We start from the raw sequence: 17,234 nt of genomic DNA, 5'->3' as shown, positions 1-17,234 counted from the left end.
AGTCAGCCAGGCAAACAGAAGAGCATTACTCTGCTGGAGACAGTGGAATCTTGTTTTTTTCTGGACATTGACTTTGTCCATGTCATGCTGCCAGGAAGCACGAAGTACAACCTGCCCTCTTCCTTGACCTTCTGTCAGCAAAGCTCAAAACACTCTGGGATCACTCAACATCTCCTTCTCAACCAGGCTGGACAGAGAGGCTGTTTCAAGAGACAGTTGGGCTCATTTGATTACCATCACACCATTCATTTGAGATGCCCCAGAGCATCTTGTCTCACCTTCAGCTGCTCCTAAAGGCTTCATGTCACATCTGCCAGCTCTGTGTGGGCAGGTCGGATGCTCCGGTGTTCCTCAGATTGCACTAGCAGACTGTGTTTGTGCAACTGATTCATCTCCACGTTGACTATGGTGGGAACTCTGACACCCTGCTCACCCCTGTGTTCTAAACACCTGAAGTCGTATGCCTGCCTTTGAAGGCCACCATGGCCTCCCATCCCCAAGGATGCCTGGGGCTTTGCCTGACCCACCAGATCTCAGCCCTGACCTTCCCCTCACAAACCCAAAGACAAATCAGGAAAATAAATCAAGGAAAGGGTACGAGAGGGAATACCCCAGCTTCTTGCAGATCCATGACTTACATCCGTGATCTTGGGGTTGGTGCATTTGCCCTTGGTGCTGGACAACTCCAGCCACTGGCTGTCCTGGGCTGGGCAGTGCTGCTTCAGAGTGCACTGGTTCTGGCCCTCGCACCAGCCGCACTCGAAGTCCGGGTCAGCTTTCAGGCACAGTCCGCAGCTGTCCCGCATGGCCCCGCACTTGTACAGGTGAACTGGAGGGACAGGAAAACAGAGAGGACCTGAGAGATGCAGAGAGCATGGAAGAGTGGTGGGATGTCAGAGGGCAGAATGAGGAGCAAGAGAGGGGAAGGTGTTGGGTCGCTCACCCCAGAGGCAGGATGGGACTTCTCCAGGGGGGCAAATAATGGGGGAAAAGATGTTTACATCCTTCTTGAAATAAATTACACTTGTCAGAGTTCATCCCCCATGAAAGGTATTTTTGGAAACTGAGAGCAGAAGGAAGGATGCTGTCCTCAGTAGGGTGATGGGCTGCAAGCACGAGGCTGGGGGGAAAAGGTTCTTGGGCTGTGACTTGGCCTCAGTCCCTTCCTTTTTCAGAGACTGTCTGAATATCATACAGTGCCACCTATAACCAGTCTCAGCCTCAGCTCTTCATCCTAAAATTATTTTGTAGACTTGGTCTACCCACAACTTAAACTTGGGATTTGCCTCGTGTGAAACTACTCAGAACTGGGTGCTAAGGTAATGTCACTCAGGTTTCCCCCTTAACAGAAATCCCAAGAAATAATAATAAATCCACAATGGTTCACTATGAGGCTGAATCCAGGGATTCACAATCAGCCTTTCCCCCTTCTTCTGCTCCAGAAATTCAGTCTGCTTTACACTTTGAAGTACTAAGTTGATCCTCCTCTAATACAGACAGCAATGATTAATGCTTAGCTCCATCTCAGGCTGCTAAGTGATTAGAAGCAGTCAAAGCTTTTCCCAAATAAAGCCTAAAAACATTGCAGTCCTCCTACGAAATAAGATCATGTTATTTATCCTTATTTTACAGATGTGTGAACAGAGGCCTGGGTTGCATAGGGGGCTGATAGCAAAAGTCTCCTCCCTGAAGATGAAGACTGCAGAATTGAGGTTTTCAGACTAGCTTTTTTTTCTGTATCTGTGGGTGTGTTGGTGGATTTCTTTATAAGATGGGGGATTTTCCTTTGTGTTTCTGTTTTGCTGTGTCAGTAGGTGACTAAAGTCTTGTCTGTGGTTATTGCTACACACAATCCCAAAGCTCAGAGGCTTTGGATATGTATACTGAAAAGCTCTGGCTGTCTCTTCATACCTGCACCCCAGAAGTCAGCAAGTATTGACTAATGCAAGAAAAAGCTCAGAAACTTTTTGTTTCTTCAGGTTGGGTGCAGGAAAAGGTTGCATAACAGCTGTCAATCGCAGTGTGTTACAGGCCACCTGGGATACAGCCCTTTCCTTAATTATCTGTTAGATTTCCTCAAATTTGCTGAGTTGCTCTGCTTGCAATGCTATCAATCAGTGAGTATTTCTGCAGGTACTTCAGTAGGCTTGGTTTAGTTTAGCCTTTCAGCCTACCAGCCCAGCCCATGTGATGCTGGCTAGTCATTACTTCTAACCTTTTGGGTTAACCTAAAAACTTGTAAGGGACTGCGCTAAAGACTAAGCCCCACAGATGTTTCTTGAGTTCATCCCCTGGTCTGGTTTATGTTACCAGCACAGACATGCTTAAAGACACAATCATCATGATTATGAGATTGATTTTACTCCTACATCACCTAGGACAGCTCAGTACTGACCAAAAAAGGGTTCACACTCTTGGTGTGGACCACGTTGCATCAGAAACGCTCAGGCTATATATAATTCTGCTGTATTAGGTAGCAGAAAACTAAGCAGGACTGGGGCAAGTGCCCAAACCCTGACCTCCAACCCACACTGTTAAAGGCTGGCACAGTCCATGACACAGTTTGGGCCCATGAAAGTTAGCACTGTCCTAACAATGCCTTGGCAGAGCTTGCAGAGCAGGAGAGAGGGCAAGGAGCTTCAGCATGGAGAGAAGTTGGCAGCATGAATATGGGCTGTGCCACACTGCTGGATGCCAGGGCTAGACAAAGGTCTCCAGCCTGTTGTGTTTACCGAGTGGATTTAACCTTCAAGGGCCACAGATTTGGAGAGGACAGTGCAGGACCTTTTGCATTCAGACTGGCTATTCAAATGCACTAGCTATTCGAGCCAGCAGAGAAAGACATCACAGAGGTTGGTGCAGGGAGAGAAGGACAGGAAGGGGTCATGCCGTTGGAAGAAGAGTTGCCTGTATTGCTCTCCAGCTTCAATGTGGTGCTGGTGAAAACCTCACCTGTCATCCCTCAGCTTGAGGATGGGTGTGAAATGGTGTGAGAGGAGCATGGGAGTACCTGATGGGGAGAGATGGAGTGGGAGAAGATGTGGAAAGTGTCCAAGAAAAGAGAAGGTAAATCAAGGGAGGGAGAAACTTCTGAGAGGTGGTGATGTGAGGAGAGAGTCTGCAGGTCTAGCTGTAAATACAGAGCAGCCAAGAGGAGAGGTTGCCTGGGGGAAAGGCCTCAGGCTGGCTGAGGGTGATGGACAAGAAGGAAGAAGAAGATTTAAATGGACCGTCCATCTCCAGCAAAAATGCCTGTTTCAGGGTCATGGCTGGACGTGCAATATCCCTCTGTGAGGGGCACATCAATGCTGTGCCATCGGTGGTAGTTATATGGAGCCAGGCTCTGGGCAGGAGGTGTTTTTTGGTCCTTCGCCATTACCATTTTATTTTGTTCAGACTTTTCCCACTGGCAAGCTGCAGCTTTTCTCCTCCCCCTCTCCCTTCCCCTGTTCATTACTACATTGCCTCTGAGCAGAGAGTGCCCGATCTCCTGGCATGTTAACTTGAAGAGCATCGCTGCAGGAGAAATAAAAAGGGGGAGAAAGCTGGAGAAGGAGGGGCATAAAAACAAGACACAAAACTGTGGGGAGAAGATGATGAAGGAAGAGAGAAAGCAACACAAGTGGAGGGGAGAGTCATATTTCTCAGGTGCAAAGAGAGAAGTGTGGTGGGGAGAACACAAAGCACACAAAAAATTGGTAATTTGCAGAGTGCAGAGAACAAGTATGCACCAGACAGCACGGGGAGATGGTGGCGGCTTTGTTAAGTGTAGGGAGCAATGCGGCCCGTTGCTAAGGTTACCGCTTCCAAGGACAAGTTGAAATAACTCTTTACCTTTGTTCTGTGCTGGGTTGTCAATGTTGAAATTCCCATTCCACACGACCGTCAGGTCCACCGGCAGGCTGTTAATCTCCATCCCTTCGTATGAATACTAGAAGTGGGAGAGGAAAACAAAAAAAAAAACCCCAAACCCAGACTTTAATGGTGCCCAGAGGTGGGGAGGGGATGGGAGGAGGCAAGAGGTGGTGCCACAAGTTATGAACAGGAGAAATGGAGCTGTTACGTACCTCCCTAATCACCATTACCTGCCAGAAAGCCAAGGGATGCTCTCAAAGTTATGGTTCTCAATAGAGCAAGCTGTGCCCCTCTCAATAGCCTACTTAGCTGTTAGGTGAATATTCCATGATTTAAGCATATTTGCATGTGATGGCTCTTATCTTGGAAATCTATCTTCTAGGTTTTGAACACAGCTCTGAAGAGTATTTTGCCAAAGTGTACGTTATGTATTGTGAGTCTGCCATCCAAATATACCTCTTCTGTGTACTCCGTAGCTGCTGAGCATATATGTAAGGCTATCTGCACTAGTGATATTTTGAAGAACTCTTGGAAACTGAGGTCTTAGAAAGCAGGGAACAGGCATATCATGGAAATACCTTAAAAAAGGGGAAAATGGAGGTTCTGTATAATTATAGACCTGTCAGCTTAACTTGGCTTCCCAGAAAGAAAGTACATCAAATTATTAAACAATCAATTTATAAGCACCTGCAAGATGATAAGGTGATAAAAATCAGCCAGCATAGATTTGTCAAGAACAAATTGTGTCAACCCAATCTAATTTCCTTTTTTGACAGGCTTAATGGCTTTGTGGATAAAGGGGAGGCAGCAGATGTGATTTATCTTGATTTCAGTAGAGTATTTGCTACTGTCCTACAGGAGATTCCCATAAATAAACTAGGGAAATATGATCTAAAAGAGGCCACCATAAGGTATATGCAAAAGCTACTAAAGGAAAAAAAAAAAAAAGAAGTCAAATAATTCAATGTCAGGCTGGGAGGGTGTTTCAAATGGAGTATAGTCCTGGGTCTGGCATTATTCAGTATTTTCACTACTGACTTGGATAATAGACTACAGATTTTGTGAATGACACTGCTCTGGGAGAGAGTGCAAGAACATCCAAAAGCAAGGTTAAGAATTCAAAACAAACTTGACAAATTGTAGAACCAGGCCAAAATCAACAAAGTAAAATTCAATACAGGCAAGTACCGAGTATTCTTCAGTAGGAGAAATTAATGCAAACAAATATGAAATTGGAGTGACTGGCCAGTGCATCAGGAAAGGGTCTGGGGACTACTGAAGATCATAAACAGATTGTGAATCAACAATGCATATTGCTCCCAGAAAAACAAGCAAATCTCATTTGGGAATGTACTAGATAGAGTTTGTTACATATGTAAGACCCAGGAGGCAATTATTTTTCCCTACTCAGAACCAGAAAGGCTTCAGCTGGAGTAGGGGATATCCAGTTTCCAGCAAATATGTATTAAGAAAGCCATAGAAATCTTCTGAGAGAGTTGGACAGTCTTAAACAAACACTTGTCAGGCGCAGTCAAGGTACACAGGTCTGGCCTTAATGAAGGAAATGGAAGCTGATTTCTGGAGGCCCTCTCCACTCGGCAGCTCTCTGACACATGGTGCTTAGTGTATTTTTTCAGCTAGATTTTGGTTTATCATAAGCCAGTTCACACGGAGTTCATCCAGTTGCCTGTCAAATCCCACTGCTCACCTCTGTCAACAGCTTCCATCCAACACTTGCATATTTGCATGTGACCAAAAGCCAAAAAGTGTTGTAATGGGAGAGGATATGGTTGCTTAAAGGACAGAATGGGAACAAGGCAAGAAGGTGAGAGACATGTCATGTCTGCTACTATTACGGACCACAGCATAGATAAGGATTTACCCTTCTGAGATCAGGAATCTCCCTCTGCACTGGGATCTATAGTGGGACAAACTCCCACTTTTAAAGAAAAAGATGTTTTCCCCACTACAAGATTAAATACAATTCAATAAGCTGTCTGGTTTGGTGGGGTATGTCTTAGAAACCACTGAAGAGTTCCTCATCACTTAAAGCCTCAGTGTGGTTTTCCACAGAGATGCCAAAGCTCTGAGCCTTTAGAGGTAGTTTTTTCTGTATCTGTTAATTGCCCTATAATTGCGGAGTAAATCGTATATGGTGATTTCTGTCCATTATGGAAGAGTGCTAGTTGCACGATAATTTCTCTTTGGACAAACTAAACACAATTAGCCACTAATCTGCAAGACCCTGTGATTAAAATCTATTTGTAGGGTATTTACAGGTATAGGCTTTGTGGTTACCATGGAAGTAAAGAGCAGCCACAGGTTAGCAGAGTCCTTTGCAATAGGGCTGTACCCGCCAGTCTCATTCAGTATTAGCATTTTTATGACACTTCTCGGTGTCACTGCCAGCAAGATGCAAGATGATGCAGAGCCGCTTGGACTCACAACACTGGCTTTTCACAGCTTTTTGGAGCTAGGAGCAAGGATGGGGAGACAGGAGTGGGAAGGAGAGTGCCTGAAAAGTAGAGAATAATTAATCTTCTGCCACTCAGGAGCTTTTCAAACGCCTGCTTTGCACAGCACTTTGCAAATGCTGATTGGGAATGGGAAAGAACATATATAAAAAACCACTAGTCACCCTTAAGTCAGAAGTTGAGTCTGTAGGTGCCTGAGAAAGCTTTACTTTCTGCCTCAGCAGAGCCTTGTGTGTGTGTGTGTGTGTGTGTGTGTGTTGGGATTTAGCTGTTAGCAGAGCCTAGACAGGGCTGCCAAGGGACAGGCAGCTGGAGTCCCCCAGAGCTTTTTTTCCCACTGAGGATCCGAGCGCCAGCAGCAGGAGCCCAGCTGGGATTTTAGATCTTATCTGTCTGCGGCACTGGGGGCAAACACATATTAGACTTGTTAACGCAGCAGACTTGATCCAGAACTGGAAACGGATGCAAGGGAATAAACGACAGGATCCCCATGGAAGAGCTCCAAGGATGAAGCCAGCTGGGGGCTGGAACAAGGATGCTCACACTGCCATGCCCAGCCTGCTCAGACAGCTTGTGGGCTTCACGGCAGCAAAACAGAGCAATTTGCAAAGTAACAGCGAGTAAATGCTCTGTCCTCTTCAGACCACAGGAGCTGCTAACTCATTGTGACCCCTGTTCAAAGCCCACTGAACTCCATAGGAGTCTTTGAAAAGGGTTCACTCAGCTGTAACAATAAGTTGGAAATATATTTCAGAGAAGAAAAAAAGGAATGATGTATCGATCTCTAGGACTAACAACAGAGCTTCCCAGATACTCCTGCTAAGAGCATTCATACCATTAGGGCTTGTATGTATACAATGCCTTGCACAACTTTCTCCAGCACAGGCAAAACTGCTGAAAAGATGTAAATCTGACCTCTAAGTCTGCAAAATCTGAATTCCCACCATGCAAGTCAAATCAAAGCAGAAAATTATGGGCAATTTAGAGGCCCAAACTGAGAAAGAGAGGCTGCCCTTCCAGAAGGGCAGATTGGCTCTCATCAGGAAATGCCAAACAGTTGCTAGAAGGAGCTGTTGTAATTCACACGAACAGCACAGTCTGTTTTGAACTCCCAGGTACCAGCTCTTTGTCTCTTAAACCCTTCGCTAGTATCAGATACTCCTGCAACATGGGCTGAGCCCATCACATCACTTGGCCATTTTGCCATGTTAATGGTTTAACATATTGTACGCAAACTACTGTAAACACATCAACTGTTTTGTCTCATGGAAGTTCACTATCCTCGGACCGAGAGGATGACTGCAAAATCACAGCTATCAATCACTTGGATTTTTGCTGGAAACAGTGTTGATAATACAGGGATGTTTTCGTTACTGCTGAGCAGTGCTGACACAGGGTCAAGGCCTTTTCTGCTTCTCACCCCACCCCAACAGCAAGTCGGCTGGGGGTGCACAAGCAGCTGGGAGGGGACACAGCTGGGACAGCTGACCCCAACTGACCAAAGGGATATTCCAGACCATATGATGTCATGCTCAACATATAAAGCTGAAGGAAGAAGAAGGAAGGGGGGAACATTCAGAGTAATGGTGTTTTGTCTTCCCAAGTCATCGATACGCATGATGGAGCCCTGCTTTCCTGGAGATGGCTGAACACCTGCCTGCCGATGGGAAGTCGTGAATGAATTCCTTCCTGTTTTCCTTTGCTTGCGTGCACGGCTTTTGCTTTACTTATTAGATTGTCCTTATCTCAACCCACGAGTTTCCTTACTTTTACCCTTCTGACTCTCTCCCCCCATCCCACCATGGGGGAGTGAGTGAGCGGCTGTTTGGTGCTTAGCTGCCTGCAGGGTTAAACCACGACGCAGTTCTACAACAGCTATGCAAACATTAGCTGCCTTCATGGAAAGTTATTTTGTATTTCAGAAGTTTGCAAATTCCTGGCTCTTTTGGGCATCCTGTTACTACAGGCACCCTGCATTAGAGGAACTCAGCTTCACAGACCTCTGAGCCCTGCAGTTTGCACGAATCCATTACCATCCTTGACCTTTTGCTGCATCCTGTTGGGATGCTGTATCACCAGGTAAAGCCCTTTGGTAGTTTGGCTTGGGCGCACTTAGGATGATAAACCAAGAGTGGTTACATGATGTTTCCCCCTTGTACCTTGAGCATGTCCAATAGCAGGGAAACATCTGCAGACAAACATCATTTTAGTAGTATTTCAGTGTTAGTCTGTTTTCCCTGACAGCACAAAAACTCACTCTTGTGATTAGAGCTCGGGCCTGGGGATTGATTCCTGTACCTGGCTCTGTCACTACCTCCTTGCATGATCCTGTGCAAATCATTTAATCCCTCTTTGCATCAATTTTCCAGCCATAAACTGTAGGCAGAAAACTTCTTGCCCACAGTCATCCTGTCTCCGTGGACTCTTTGTTTACCAGAGCTGTGACTGAATTTTTATATCTGGACAATAAAGATGACATCATGATTGGGGGTTTCTCTGTGATATTTAAATGTCGATAAATAATAATAATAATAATAATAATAATAATAATAATAATAATAATAATAATAATGCATCATAATAATAGGGAAGTGCATGTACGGCTCACAGCCCTGTGCTCGTCTTCCTTTGGCCACCCATAAGTGTATTTTCCCATGATTTCTGTGAATAGCTCCTCATTTTTTCCCAACTAAGGGTTTTTTTTTTAATCACTCCCTCCACTGTGTGAGCCACACCACAGAGCCAAATGCCTCTGAGATCTTTTGCACAAGTGCAATAATGCGATAAATATAACATTTGTTTTTCCCATCCGTAACTTACACAGCACTTTCAGCTGTACCATCTCAGGTCTCACAACACTTGGAACTGTGAAGGACTTGAGGCAAATTATCAGCAGGGATTTCACTGCTAGAAATCAGTGTATGCTGCCTGTGTGTGCCAAGGCCAGGCAGTGGGCAGGCTCACATGAAGCAAGAATGTGGCCTTAGTCATTGAAGAAGGTAATGGCAATGATCATAGCATGGTCAGGTGGGTCATCTCTCACCTGCCTGCCTATTCCTCATGCCGCAGGCTGCTCATATTGGGCTGATTGCAAGTGCTCGGGATCCCACTTCTTCCCACTGGGGAGATTGCACTCTGCCTTGATGGATCTAGCAATTCCAGACATTTCTGCTGATGTTTTTACTTACTTATTTATATGCCTCCTTTTCATTTCCTCCCATCACTCTGTGTCCTGACCGTCAGCAGAGCTATCGTAGGTGCAATAAGGAATGGCAGGCAGGGTCTCTCTGAGTGATAATTGCGTGCCTTGGGTGGTGTGATAGAGGACAAAGCCCAGAGCTGAGAGTCTCAAACCACTTGACAAGAACAATAATTGTCCCGAAGCGTGCTGCCTGCAGTGACTTATTGCTGTTATCAAATGAAATATCTCCAGGAAAGACAGGGGAAGAGGCAGAGCCAGCTATTGACTGGACCGAGCACCTAGGCACCATCAGTGCTGGATATGACATTAGCGATAGACCGTCAGATAGGCTGGTCCCACCTGGGTGTCCTTATAACATCTCTTAACTGAAGTTGCAGCCACTTAGAAAAGCACCTGCTTAAGATGGTTCTGTTCTCAGCTACCCTGGTATAAATCCTGAGGGACCAGACAGCGGGGAGCAAAGGTTAGGTTTTTCCTGATCCTATCCTGTATGAAAGCAGGAAAACTCCTGCATTTTGCAGAAATTATTCTGCAAGAGCTGAATTTGAGCTCGTCGGTGCCTGCTGTTTGATGGGAGGGGGTAGATCTTGAGGCTTATGAAGGAAAACAAGCCAAGAATGATTGCTTAGTCTAGCATGCATCATCAACAGAAAGATCTGCTGGCAGGAGAGCATCCCTTCAGGGACACACCATCACAACACATACTCCCACCCTCCTTTGGACCTTCTCCAAGCCTGCAATGCAGGTGCTACATTCAGTGTCTCATCCAGCAACTCTGTTGAGTAAAAAGCTCTGCCGAAGGGGGCTGATCCAATTTGCAAACAAGCTCATACGGCTCTTTCTAAAGCCAGGTGACCCTCGGAGCAGAGGCTCATTGTGTCGCAGTGGTTCCAGACAGAATGCTAATTCTGGCAGGAAAGGAAATAATCATGATGGAGACATATCTACAGCACTCCTTCCCTATTGTCTGTGTCCTCTGCCACCTGCTCAAACAGAGCCAGGGCTTCTCTGTTCCCTTTTTGTATCTGTGTGAATGTTTCTTTCTTTTGTCTGGCTCTCCCTTCCACATCTCTTTCTCTCAGTGTCTGGCAAATTCAGAGCAACAATGAAATAACATTTCTCAGAAAAAAAAAAAAAAAAAAAAAAAAAAAGAACTCAAATCAGAGAGTCAAAGTGCCTTCAAAAGAAAAGGGAAGAAAAGGGAAGAAACAGGAAGGAAAGAGAAGGAAAGAGAGGGAGAGGGAAAGGGAAAGGGAGAGAGAGAGGGAGAGAGGAGGCAGAAAACAGGATAGAAAAGAGTTGAGTTTTTTCCAAAATAAGCCCCTCTCCCTGGAGAAGAGAAAGGTCCACTTGAGCCACCACCAAACATAGAACAGGCATCCTACAGACACCAAACAGCAGCAAGGTCATGGAATGCCTTGGCATTAGCCTGAGACTCAACCCTGCCACCCTGCACAGCTCAGGAGTAGTCTCAAGTGTTCTGGCATCAAAAAATCAACATGGTGCTGTTGCAGTACTCAGGCATCCCATGAGCAAATGCATCTGGGGATTCATCTAAACCCACTTCTCTGGTCCTAGGCACTAGCAACTTCTTGGAGCATGCAGGTAGTATGGGAATAGTAACCATTACCTTTCAAAACCAGGCTCGTGTATTGGATACCACAAACTCAGATGCTGAGAGAAACTCCCCAGGACTGCTGAGGCAGTCCACCCCTTAGCCTAACTGTGCTTAAAATCATCCTAAGATACTTCATGCTGATGCCTATGTGTGCCAGAAAATTTGTGACTCTAAAGGGTGGCTGCTGTCTTCCCTGCTGAGACTTTTTGGACAGATATATTGACTCTGTTCAGGTCCATACAATACCCTTTTACCGCAGGCTTTGACTATTGTAATTTTATTTTTTTTTTAAAGTGCAATGCCTTCTTATGTGAAAACTCAAACCTGAATGCTCACAGGCCACTAACCAGTAATGAAAATCAGGGGGAGGGAGAGGGACAAAATAACAAATACCAGCGTGTCATTGGGAAGTTGCTTGTTTGCAACAGATCGTACAATGAACTGCCTGTAATCTTCAGCACACTGCTTAGTGCAGCACAATATGTTGTGACGCATTTTAACAAGTGCTGCCCGGCATGGAGTGGCAGAGCTGCAGTGAAGTGGCTAAAGCCTGTAATTAGCTCTTTGACTAATAAATCATCTCGTAGTAACAGCAATAAGAATGACTCAAATGCATGTCTGGGAGATATGAATCTCATGGAGAAACCTCCAGAGAAGCAGTGCTAGGAGACCACCATTGCACATATGCGTGGCTCCTGGCAGATGCCAGTGTTTGACCCCAAGACTGGCATTGCAGCAGTGACAACACCTCCGTGACTCACACAGGCTCCCTGGGAGCAGGGTTACTGGTCCTGTACTGCAGATGGGGAATGGGAGGTAGGCAGAGGCAAAGGGACTAACCAAAGATCATGCCATGAGTCAATGGCTGGAGGAAGGCTGGACTCACGCCTTCAGCCTCTCACCCTCCTTTGGACCCATTACATGCTGGCATCCGTCAGACTGTTTATATGGGGTTTTATATGTCCCATCACCAAAACCCCGTACAATAACTTTAACTCTCAGTGTTGACATGAACACCTGTCCCTTTGGAACCCCTTTTGAATGCACACAAGGATGTGGCACTGTGAGGATATGGGCAGGTTAAGCTGGTAATAATGCCTATGGGTCATGCCTAAGGTGCTCCAGCACAGCCAGATGCTGGGATCCAAGGGCAGAAGCAACTACTGTGTGGTGACACCTGCCAGCCTAAAGAGCAAAAAGGGCAGTTTGCAAGCTACCAGCCTTTCCTTGACTGTGGCTGGAATTGGGTAGGCAATTAGGTAAAAAGGGCTGCAACACAACCCCAGAGCCCATTGGGACAGTGCTGTAGGCACTCCTGGTCCTCCTTGACCCCTGCACCTCTCCCGAGCATGCAGGGCTTGCTCACCGAAGTGTTCTGGCACTGCACGCTGGAGCTGTTGAACCTCAAGGCGGGCACCCGCTGCTCATTGCCCTGAATGTTCAAGATGCACTCATAGCCTCGCTGACCCGACTGTGGCTGGGGCAGGTTTTTGGCCTTCAGCGTGATTGGCTTGATCACTTCCACCGGCACCAGGATCTTCTCTGCCTGCAGCAGCTGGGGACAGTCCTAGGGAGAGAGAAAACAACATGCTAAAAGTCAGCACATGGGTTTCCCAGCCTCAGGTGGAGTCCTCTGATGCTTCTCAACCTTCTCACTTCACGCTTTGCTTCAACCAATTATAAAGCCTTTGGATCTCCCTGGGCCTCAGCCTACTACAAGGGTATTCAGGGAGCATTACTGGGAAGGCTTAGATAAACAGGTGAGGAAGGATTTATTTTACAGACCATCCTTTCCTATTGCCCTTGTTTGCACTACAGACTTTCAGCCTTCAGAACCCAAGGAAACTACTTCTCGTGCTTTTTAATACCTGCTCCATTAATCGGGTAGTGGGAAAGCAATCATGTCCCCTCCAGGGACTTAGCCTGGTCACAATTCCATGACATGAGAAGTGAACAAAGCAAAATCTGAGCATAATTCCTTGCCTCCCCAGCAGTCAATGCACATTGTACAAAAGGCACAGCTCCAGTTAGCTCCAGAAAGACACGTAAACTACAGAGTCTGGGCTGTTAAAAAGAGAGTTTGTTTTGGCTTAGAAGGGGACAGAATATTTATTACAGATGAATCCAGCTCCCAAGAAACAACTGTTACACAATGTGTGGAGATCCTTTGGAAAGGCTTTCCACCATTTCACAAAAGGAGCAATGTTAAGTGGATGTTGCTAATCCAGTGCCTCTTGGTGGGTCCCTTGTGCAGGTAGAGGTCTGGGCACCCAAAGCTGTGATGCAGAAGGCTGTATTCAAAATCTCATTAATTTGCACAGCTTTAGTTAGAGTAGCAATGCACTGCTTCTTCATAGTACAATCAGACAACTGCAGGCTGTCAAATTCATGTATTCTAGGAAGCTATTAACTCTTCAGGAAATTACTGCAGCGTTTGCCTGGCTAATCCAAGGCAGTTTGATATAAAATGGGATGCCTTAAAAAAACACTGTAACAGGCTACAATACATAAGCATACCATATGCACAGACCACGCTGTCTTGATCGCTTGTGAGTGCCTGGCTGTCCTGTCTCTTAAGTCTTTTCAACTCCTATGTGCCTTGAGAAAGCCTGTCCCCTTTTTTTCTTCTCTGCACTGTATTTGGCACACTGACTGCTCTCTGTAGAGCACCACAGTATTGTGATGGTGCAGCCACCCTGTCCAGTCCAGAGAGCAACAGTATTTCAGCCTGTCCTGCTCAATGTTAAAGCCAGGTCCAGTCAGTGAGAGCAGACAACTTATACAAAGAGGTGAAAGCTTAATCTGTAGGTGTGGGCAAGGGACGGCAGGAGGAAAATGACTGATCCAGGACTGGAAAGTAGGGAAAGGGACTGAGAGGCTCAAAAGTGGAATTTATGGCTTATGAGAGCCTGGGAGCTTGTTAGAGCAGATGGTAGAAGCATCTTACTGAAGCAAATAGCTTAGGAAGATAAAGAAATGGATTAGACGTGTAACATCTGCAGTTACACCAACCAGGAACAGAATTACAAGAGCCATCAGTCGTCATACTGCGGGTGTGAGCCGATCCATGGCCAGGAGCAGGAAGAAAATCCAGTATGCACCCAGCGCATCACTGCAGTGAAGTCCAGAAGCCTTCCTCAGTCCCTAAAAAGGGTCTGTCTGTCCCAGCAGGGATGCCAGACTGAAGAGCCCTTTGAGGCAACCTGATTTCTCATCCGCACTTACAAGGCAATGCTAACGGTGTAAGTACTTGGTGGACTTCAACTGGCGAACGAGGACAGCCAAGCACACAGTCACTGGAGCTGGAGGGAGGTGAACAATCTTGGGTCTGGTGACAATTTGTCTGTGCTAATCTGGCACAAGGCCTAGTTTAACATGTGCTATCAAGGACTGAGGCTTAACAGGCCATTATTTTAACCTGGCTGGATGGTGTAAAGTTTGGAGGTGGCAAGCCCATGTGGTACCGCATTGCAGTGATGAGCTTTACCACTGTGATTCTCTGCAGTCTTGGAGATTCTGGTGCTGAGCAGCACTTCAACAAGCAGACATGTGTGAGGAGGCTCCACGAAGCTGACTATATAAGTGGTGGAAGTTGCCTTATGCCCCATCATGCACAAGACACAGCTAGTGTTGAAAGAGGCTGTATCTGACCCCCAAGAGTGCTTGAGGACCTACGCTGTGTTCCAACACTCTCTGCTCTTGCTGTAGTCCTGTCCCATGATGAAATATCCCCAGGGAAATACTAATGCTGAAACACAATTGTTAAAGTGTCATAGAAGTGTTTGTCTTGACAAAAGGGCAAAGTTTGACAGTCTAGAAAGTCTTTTCAACCTTGAGTCCAATGGTCCTACCTTATCAAGGCATACCAGCATTAAGTCTAGCTGCAGCGTTAAGTAGCTACTCAGCATGAGAAAGTGAGGCATAATTTAACCTTGGGTGACTTAGACCTATAAAAACCCAAAGGGCAGGGGAAGGAGGTGGTCTAGGCTATATTAAAACATGAGTGAGAGTTTCCAGTTCTGATCACACCAGCAGATACCATGTGTAAATATCGTTTGGGACTGCATGGCTTCAACACTCCCTGAATTCCCCTTCACCTACCCAACATGCCCTGAGGCCTCTGAATCAGCTCCCTCTCTCTCTCCTGGCATAAGAAAAGACCTTGGCAACATCTTTGTCATTTTTTTTCCTCCCCAGCTATAGGAGTTGAGAGAGAGATGCATTGGCAGAGTGAATCAGTGGGACAGGAGGATGGGAAATCCCTATCTACCACTGAGCAGCCATTTCCCAAGAGTGAGCATTTTGCTTGATGTCTGTCAAATAGAAAAGCCTCTGAAGGGGGCTGGAGGATGGGGGTTGGAGATAGTCCACTATGTTACCTGCAGGCCAATCCCAGCTCTTCAGGCTGGTCTTTCTTGTCTAGCTTTATCCCGTCCCCCTCCATCACTGGTGCTGTAACCTTTCCGATAACACTTGTTTCAAGTTCATTAACAAGCAGTGATTGCGGCAGCCCCAAAACAGGATTCGTTTGCATATAAAAAGCTTTGCAGTGCTGTGAGGAAGTTCATTATAGATAATTGAAGAGGCAAGCGCCATAAAGAGGAAATCCTCCCAGTGTGGCTTTATCTGATTGACCTAATGTTCTTTCTAATTGAAAGAGGGGGGGAAAAAAGGCAATTTCATTGGGTGATGTACTGCATAAAACCTCAGAGCTTGGACTAGGCTCTGGGTTTGAATTCAAACATAGTACTCATTTTGCAGCCTGTGTCAAGGTTTGTTTTTTTGAGGGTAAAACATCAACCTGCTCAAAGCAGACCCAGCAGCCGGACCCAAGCAGAAGGGTCCTTAAAAAAAGAGTTATCTTGGGCATTTTCCAGCAGACACAGTTTCTCTTCACCCTTCCTCTGCAATGGACATCACCTAGGTTGGAAAAGCACGGTTTTCACATGATGTGGGGGAAATAAAAACATCCACTACCAACAATTGTACAGAGGAAGGGCACAATCCTATCCCTTCTGTCTTTGGTATATACTGAATTAAGCCTTTCCCCTGACTCTAAGGGGAGATGGTTCAGATTCCAGAGGAGCTAAAACCCAGTTTAATCTGTACCAGGGCAACACATTTGAATGCGGACTCTTGTTGATTCATTTTGTGTGTGTAGCTTCATTCCATTCCTTAAATGCTTTCAAATGAGTCAGTCTCTTTAAAATAATATCCTCTGCCCTTGCCAATTACTCGTATCAGCAGCGATGCACACCTCAAATCACCAAATTTTGCCAGTTATCAAGTCAGAGAGCTTTTGCAGTGAAAACACTGCATGAAATGGGCTGTACTCATTGGGTCGATGGTAGTTTAATTTTCTTTATTTATAACTCCTCGTAGCATGCCTGCAAATGTGTTTTGCTGTACCTTGCAGAATAATGATGTCTCAGATATACGAGAATCCTTTCTCTCCTTTTCTCTCACATATGTGTTATGGCCCTCATCACAGCTATACCTGAGTGAGTCCCCCGTGAGAGCCATCATGAGAATTCTGCTAAAGAGGGCAATGAAATCTCTCTGAGGTTATGTGGTCTTCGCCCTGAACTAATTAGTTTGGTTCCTTTGTGGTGTTTCATACATACATAGTTATGATTTCATGGAGATTTCACCATGATGTTTTCCAGTATAAGCTGGAGACTGGCCAGATACCCTGAGTTATCATCCTCTCCTAGGGATGAAGCATGTAGCGATCTTTCACAGTCTTGTGATATTGCATGGGTTTTCTTCTAACCTTATTTTGTACATTTTCACTCTCTGGTACTGTTAATGGCCAGGATCATGAATCCAAGTCTCATCAAAGTGTTTTCCATTTTCCAAAAGAAAATGGGTCTGATCTAGTTGAATGGTAGGCAGCCAACATGGAAACAGGTAAAACATCTGTGAAGGTTTAATACAATGACCCATCCACCTATCAACAGTCTCCGCCTTATATTGTAGTCCCGGTCCACTTGTCTTTCCCTGTGCATCTCTTGTCATCCAGAGCATTCAGGTGAGGGAATCTTTCCTACTTTGCCTTCATACTGCTCCCTCATGATCCCTGGTA

At 45.8% G+C, this 17,234-nt stretch overlaps 1 protein-coding gene across 1 annotated transcript in view; it reads right to left on the bottom strand.

Annotated features, from left to right (window-relative positions):
- Nucleotides 1-17,234, bottom strand: part of PLXNA4 (plexin A4) — a 459,725-nt gene that overhangs the window by 81,675 nt on the left and 360,816 nt on the right. Inside the window, exons 10-12 of the mRNA XM_087766199.1 lie at nucleotides 12,516-12,716; nucleotides 3,835-3,931; nucleotides 639-829 (exon numbers count right to left, since the gene is read on the bottom strand). Coding sequence (XP_087622325.1) covers nucleotides 639-829; nucleotides 3,835-3,931; nucleotides 12,516-12,716 — 489 coding nt within the window. The remainder of the gene's footprint in view (nucleotides 1-638; nucleotides 830-3,834; nucleotides 3,932-12,515; nucleotides 12,717-17,234) is intronic.

This window comes from Nipponia nippon, unplaced genomic scaffold (genome assembly GCF_047370975.1).
Source record: "Nipponia nippon isolate SJK-2023a ecotype South Korea unplaced genomic scaffold, ASM4737097v1 scaffold_3, whole genome shotgun sequence".
NCBI lineage: Eukaryota > Metazoa > Chordata > Aves > Pelecaniformes > Threskiornithidae > Nipponia > Nipponia nippon.
Note: the sequence above shows the minus strand (reverse complement) of the source record. Positions and strands in the feature narration are given on the sequence as shown.